Source organism: Neltuma alba, unplaced genomic scaffold (assembly GCF_004799145.2).
Source record: "Neltuma alba isolate B1F8T4 unplaced genomic scaffold, ASM479914v2 tig00002266_pilon, whole genome shotgun sequence".
NCBI lineage: Eukaryota > Viridiplantae > Streptophyta > Magnoliopsida > Fabales > Fabaceae > Neltuma > Neltuma alba.
The window spans coordinates 31,307-38,687 of NW_021632801.1; the positions used below are offsets into that span (position 1 = coordinate 31,307).

Sequence of the window (7,381 nt, forward strand, 5' to 3'; positions counted from 1 at the left end):
TTGGTTGAGCCAAGATATATGTTGTCGGTAGAGTGACTAATTTTTTTTCTATTTTTTAAAAGAACTTTAATATTGGCCATGAGACGTTCTCTGTATACATTACTAGTAATTAAATTCCTGACTAAAATGTTCAAAAAACCTAGCTACATGCGAGTTGCGTTAGATGTCGTGATTCGTGCAGTGCAACTTTCAAAAACTTGTTTTCATCCTTCTTGGGTCAGAATGAAAATTCATATCCATCATTACATGGTGCCTATTACTTCAAACAATTGTTTTGGCTTTTGCTTTAACTTGTAATATATGCTGATGCCAAACTAGGCAAGTCTGAAGTCTGAACTTTTTGAAGTTTATATCTTCTCTGAGGTTATATTTTTCCGGTCCTAAATATAAGACTCTTATACTAGTATGTATAAAGGTCTTATATTTAAGACCAATGGAGTACTAACAATGAACCAACCTTGTAAAAATATTTCAAAGATTCTCACACAAAATGTCCAAACACCACATAGATCGGCATCCAAGGGCTTTTGTTCTATATGTATTCGTATTGTCTGGACCCCTTTTTCTGTACCCTCACACTTATTTTTTCCAAGATGAGAAATCTTGTCTCTTCAATTCTTTCCCATATATTATTTCACTGTCTGCCTTATCCTCCGTGAACAGAACAGAACCTAGTTTCACGTGCATGAATATCAAAAGACATTTATGTGAGGAATCTGTGGTCTCTAATTTATGTGAAGCCTACAAGGATAGGAATCTGATGAGTAGTACCATTTTTTTTTTCACTTGGGATGGGAGACAATGGACCACGCTTCTGGGTTGGCACCCTCCTAAAGTGGGAAATGTTGGATTATATATTGATGCTGAAAGCTCTTGTGCTGAAGTTATTTGAGACAGTACTTTAAATTGGATTCTTGGTTTTTGCTGTAAACCAGGTATATGCCTGCCGGCCATTTTTGAGTTATTGGGGATCGAGGAAGGGCAATAACTTTATTTGAGTCAGGTTTGAGGCAAGTTTTTCTTCTTCTGGGTTTTACTTTGAGATCTAGTATCAATAGGACTATTGAGCCAACCTCTTAAAATTTACTTGCCCCAGGACTTCGTGATTATGTGATAGCTTTAAATATGACCACTGGCGACCAAAACAGAGCCCACCATTATGAAGACACCTTCCACTGATGTTGCCTGATCTCTTTTTGCTAGGAATTGGCAATGCTTTTATAAATTTTATATACAGAAAAGAAACAAATCAATGTTTACTTGTCAGCTGTGTTTCTTTTCATGTAAGGCAGTCTCAATTTCTTGTCTTCTTTTTTAGCCCCATAAATATATATATATATATATATATATATATATCATAGACATCTTCACTTACATTCACGCATCATCATTAACTTGCATCATTAAAATACATACGCCATCATTACTATAGCTACTACAAAGAACAAACACTTTATTCTTAACGATGTAAGTGAATGAACAGCCTTCGCGTGCATGAATGTCACAGACATTGTCGTCATCATTCACTTGCATCATTAATACATACACCATTATTATCACTATAGCTACTAGTACAGGAGCAAAGCTAGGAACTAAAAAGAAACAAACACCTTATTCTGAATAGTTCTTGCACTTCTCTTCCTCACACACACAGAAGAAGAAAGCGAACTACTGAACTTGGAGGTATATATATTAAAAGGCACTTAATTAAGGCTCCTCATGGTGCTTGTTGGCAACATTGCATTGCCTTCTGATCTCACCCTTTGAGCCAGTGAGGGGGTTGTTTTCAGACAAGAGAGTGATGGCTCTGGAGAAGTGTTTGAAGAAATAGTCCTGGCTTTTGGCCATCTTCTTCACAAAAGGTCTGGTCCTCTTGTCATAGGCTAGTTGGTGATCCACTATCAACAAGCCCTTGTTGTCCAGTATGTTCCGGTAATAGTTGTTGTCTAGAACCATGGGCGTGCCTCGATCGTTCCTCACGTACTGCACCGCCTTCGGGTCAGGAATCGCATCCGGGCATTTCTTCAGCATGTGAGGGATATGGTCTGGGTTCAGTTCTGGGGCTACCTCTGGGTACAGACGGTGCACCAGCTTCACACAATGGGTTCTACCTACACTGTGTGCTCCTGCACAGCACAAACATCATTATCACAAACCTAATTCCTTATGTATATCTGCATGTAAGTGATTTCAACTCTGATAATCTAAATCACAACTCATCAGTATTTCTACCCGAGGTTATAATCAGGATTAAACCCACAACCTCCCACTTATAAGGGAGTTTTTATGCCACTCGGTTGGGTTATAAGGCCACTGGCAACACGTAAGTATCTCTAAAGTGACAAAAGGAAGTAAGAGTGTTAAGAGTGTTGGATCTAAAATTACTTTCACCCCAGATCCTTAACTCTGGTGAAGCCATGTGGAGTTGTGGTCCATCCATTTATTAAGAGAAGTTAATGCATACACATCTAAATGTTTGTTTTTTTCTCTGATTCAGTAATATCTATCTCAATGCAAGACAGTTTTTTATGTGTATTTATGCCTTAGAGATTATATCAAAACTTATTATGAGTGTTAAAATACTTTCTGATATGAGATCACAGAGGATGAACTTGTGCTTTATCTACTTTCTAAGTAGAAATCTTCAAAATCAAACCAGAAACTAAAACAGGTTAAAACTTAGGCTAAACTTAGTTCAGTTATAACAAGCCATGGTTTTTGGTTTACCCAGAAGTGCAACAACACCAGGGGTGTCGATTCCCATGGCAGAGAACCTCTCAAGAACAACAGAGATGCTTTCATTGTGATCTGGAAGGTACTGTTCAACCACATCTGCTCTGCTTTTTCTTCCATCTCTTCTTCCAGTTTTAAGTGGAATATAAGGTCCTCCTAGCTGCAACAAACTCATTTCAGAAAACTTATATGTATAAAAACAATTAGTTGAGTGCTACCACACTAGAATCAGAACAAATCCGAACTTTGTGGTCTCTCTTCTAACTGTTCTGCTGTGCAAGAACACAGCTAAAAGAAAAAAAAAGATCAGATTTTGCAGAGACAAATCTGGATTTAAACCCATTTGTTCTTGTTATAAGGGTACTTAGAATTGAGAAATTACCGCAACAATCCCATCTCTCGCAGAGAGAACAAGAATGTCAGCACATGAAACAACCCCAGGGCACTCTCTCTCTACAGCCTCTTTTATGGTCTCAGTGTACCTGAAGTTCCTCAAACCAAAGCTTCGGTCGGTCTCCTTCTCAGACAAGGTCCTTCTTGTGGAATCCAGAAGCAGAGAAGCATCACAACTCTACTCCACAGAAATCCCCAGAAACCACATTACTCAAAGATCAAAGCAGGCAAAAAAAAAAAAAAAAGGCAAAATCTTGGGAGTAAAGAACAAGAATCATCTGGGGTCAAGCAGTGAAAACCCTAAATGTTAGTAGAGAACGAGTGAAGAGAGAAGTGAACCTGAACAGCACAGTCATGGAAGATGTTTCTGAGCCATGAGAAAGCAGTGTTCTTGTGGCGCTTGTAGAGGAGTTTGACTTGTTCTCTGATAATGTCTTCAGCTTGAGGGCAAGCTTCCTTGTAGAAGTTCATAACAAGGCCAGGATCGTCATGTTGCTCAGTCTCTGCAAGAACAGGACTGAGAGAAACTGATGAAAAGCAAAGCAGAACGAAGAAGATAGCTTTTGGGGCCATTCTCTCTCTACGCTCAGTGAATCAGTGACCACCTTGCTTGGTGCTCTGGGGGACAACACTTAAATAACAAAACCAACAGGTGGCCATGCTAATTAATTGTCACTGAGACGTGTACTTCGCTGATAAAGTTTGGATTTTTTTTATTCCCAAATTGGTAACTTCAATGCTTTATTACTTTTACCAGTAGCATTTATGGTAAGCCAAAAACTTTTGCGAAAATTACAATCAAATTTAAAAAAAAAAATCATATTGAAAGTATTTATATTTTTTTTCAATTTTCAATTTGGTACCTATGTGTTTTTTGTTCTTAACTAAATCTTTATTTTTCCTCTATTAACATTATTAATCCTTATGTAGAGACTAAAAATATCAATAGAACAAAGTTATAAGAGCTAATGTTGCTAAAAAGATAAAATTAAATGTTTAATTAAAGAAAAAAACACATAGGTACCAAATTAAAAATTGAGAGAAAGCATAGGTACCTTCAATATGGTTTTTCCAAAAAAAATTACTAAAAAGCTTCAATAATAATTTGAGAAGTTTATAATAATAAGTTCTAGAATGAAAAATTACAATCATAAAGACTTATTTTGTAAATTTTTTTTGAGACCTTATTGTAATTCTTTAAAAAAATTTTTCAAAACAATTACAATTAACTTTTAAAAATGATAACAAAATAAATCTTAAATTTTTTTTTTGAATTTTAAAACTTGTTATTACAAACTCTTGAAGTTGTTATTAAAACTTTTAATTAATTATTTTTTTTACTTAAGATCTTATTGTAATTCTCGTATCTTTTCCTAAACTGTGGGTATGATTTTTATGTATTCAAAAGTTTTATATCTAATATTTTAATTGAACAACTTATTTAATATTATTAGTTTAAAATATTTTTTTTATTTGTCCCAGAATGATATTTATTGATTTTTTCACCGGAAGATATTCATTCAATTAAAGATTAAATTTATATACCAAGATTAAAAAAAAAGCCCTACATAAATCATGCCGAAACTAGCAAGTCATAGATGACAAAAAAAGGATCGCGTGAAAGTGAAACCGTTTGTTTTCTATTTTTGCCTCACTTTCGGTGAAAATGTGATTCTGATAACCGATTGCCACTTATAATATCAATAATTCAAGTTTTGAAATTTTAAATTTAAAAATAAAGCTATTTTAAAAATTAAACTTATTTTTGAATTTTACGGGTTTGTTTGCCTTTAAATTTTTAACGCATTAGAGGGTTAACCCCTTGCCTCTAAATATATCACATCTCATTCTTATCGCCAAGTTAGCTTCAAATGGCCTTTAATAGTTTTTTAAATACTCCCCCAATCATTAATAGAATATCTACTTAACTAATTTGAATAGATTAATAACATTAATTAAATTAATTAATATAATATTTTTTTCTAAAGCACCTTAGTGATCTTTCTTAATTCCCTCCTTTCTTTCTTCTCCTAAAACAGCATTGATTTCAGAAAAAATTAATAAATATATGAACTAGGTCTTATATATATAATCAATATCAACTCTTAAATTAGGCTTTATATTAATAATCGAGTTACTTGATAATATGTCAAGTTATGGGCTTAAATATTGTATATTTTGCTTTCTACATAAGAGGTTATGAAGACATTGAGATAATGAGTATAAATCTAGATCATCTAGATTAAAATTAAGCATTTTATTGGGCCTGAGGCCTCTTCTCTCACCCCAAAAAAAAAAATTAAGCATTTTAAATTTAATAATATTTCTGTAAGATAAGAAGTTTAAAAATCATTTTAATTTTATATATTTATAATTTTTTATTCAATAGATAGAAAATATAAAATAAGAATAATTTTCAATATTTTTCATTTAAACTTATAAATTAAAAATTATATTTGAACTATTCAAATTAAATTTTGACGATCATAGTTGGGATCATTTTCCATCATAATTCATGAGTGATGTTGCTTGCCATATGCCAAGTTTATACTCAATATATTTTGCCATGAACACAATGTTAAATTTAATCAAGAAATTATTAATATATATATCGATATATGTACAATTAAACTTATATTTGTACTCCTCCACTCCTTAATATAAGACTCAATTCTTGAGTTGATTTTGGTTCTAAATATAAGACCCATTTATCATATTTATCAGTTTTTTCTAAATTATCCCTATAGATACTCCTTCAACCATAATCAAGTAGGAGAGGGAGAAGGGGTATTAAGAAAGATGATTATGGTGTTTTAAGAAAAATATATCACTTTTTTTATAATTAACTAACTTACCTAACTTTTTTAATCTAATCAAATTAGTTAAATAGGTTTTATATTAAGTATTGGAGAAGTAATATTTATAATAAGATATACTACTACTATTAACAAGTTATCAATAGTAAATGAAGAGATGCGAGTTACCGTGAGCCGCCTCCTAATTGTAGGAGTCTCTTAAATTAAGACTTTGTTTAATGGCCATCTATATTAGGCCCTAGCCATCTGACTGTAGTTTTATTAAGGCTTTGTCTCCTTGTCATAAAAAAAAAATTCTTTGAAAGAATTAGAATAAGGTCTGAAAAAAATTATAAAATAAGTTTTAGGGTTATTATTTTCTGTTCTAAAATTTGTCATTATAGGCTACTCCAATTGTTATTAGGACTTTTTAGTAATTATTTTTTTCTTGAAACTTGATTGTAATTTTCCCTTATTCTTTCCTTGAAATCCTCTTACAATTTCTGACATTGAATTCACAAATACTATTTAATCATCCATAATTTATTATAATTTTAAAAGTACACATACATTCAACATTCTTATCTTATTTTCTTAATATATTTAGCATCGTAATCATATTTTTCAAATGTATTTAATGCTCTAATATTTTTTTAATGCATCTAACACCTAATGTTATATTTTCACTCACACCTAGTATCCTAATGTTTAAGATAACAAAACGTACAAAAAATAAGGTTAAAGTGTTGGATACAATTAGGTTGTAGAATGCACTATTAAAAATATCAATAGATACACTTAAGAAATAAGATTAAACTACTGTATTTTAGGTTAATTTTAAAATAAATTTCCTGTGCGTATTTTTTTGCGCAACTGCTCCGTTTAATTTTATCTAAAAATCCTCACTTTCAAGTGGGGTAGTCTTTTATTTTACTTGAAATATATTCTCTTTCGAGGCAAACGTGGACTAATATTATTACTTTCCTCATTCAGGAGTAATATTGACATTTCATTTGAATAATATGGCATAAAATAGAATAAGAGGCAACAAGCAATCACTAACGTGGGAGCTAACCCTCAAAAATAGCTGAAAGAACTTGTTCTTATTTTAAAATTAATAGAACATCCAAATTTTAACCAATTGGTAATTGTGTTTCTACTTTCTACTCTTGAAATTAAGGAGTGACCTACACAACTCTCTTTTTGAAAGGTTTAAATATAATGAGTCCATAACAATTGTGGTTAAAATATCCCAATCATACGTAATTGTGTTTAAGATAATTTAAATTAAAGGGATGAATTATTAATTAATGAATGAACCAAATCAAAATTATTAAACTAAATCTCACTATTTTTAAGTAAATATTCACAATAATATATTTTTATATTACACATCAAAGATACAAGTCAGGTAAAAAGTTGCCACTCAGAATCACGATTAGGTAATAGTTTTAATTAGT

The 7,381-nt window shown here is 31.8% G+C and overlaps 1 protein-coding gene across 1 annotated transcript; it reads right to left on the minus strand.

The window, feature by feature from the left end:
• Positions 1-1,370: 1,370 nt before the first annotated feature.
• On the minus strand, positions 1,371-3,740 carry LOC114720998 (peroxidase 42). Its single transcript, XM_028906764.1, has 4 exons — positions 3,466-3,740; positions 3,116-3,304; positions 2,728-2,893; positions 1,371-2,126 (listed from the first exon to the last, which is right to left on the minus strand). The coding sequence occupies exons 1-4, from the start codon at positions 3,697-3,699 to the stop codon at positions 1,708-1,710; spliced, it is 1,008 nt and encodes a 335-aa protein (XP_028762597.1). The 5' UTR covers positions 3,700-3,740; the 3' UTR covers positions 1,371-1,707.
• Positions 3,741-7,381: the final 3,641 nt, after the last annotated feature.

Coding starts and splice junctions, on each gene's coding strand:
- LOC114720998 (XM_028906764.1), bottom strand. CDS start 3,699: ATGGCCCCAAAAGCTATCTTCTTCGTTCTGCTTTGCTTTTCATCAGTT. Junction 3,305..3,465: donor TCCATGACTGTGCTGTTCAG/GTTCACTTCTCT, acceptor TCTGTGGAGTAG/AGTTGTGATGCTTCTCTGCT. Junction 2,894..3,115: donor CGAGAGATGGGATTGTTGCG/GTAATTTCTCAA, acceptor AGTTTGTTGCAG/CTAGGAGGACCTTATATTCC.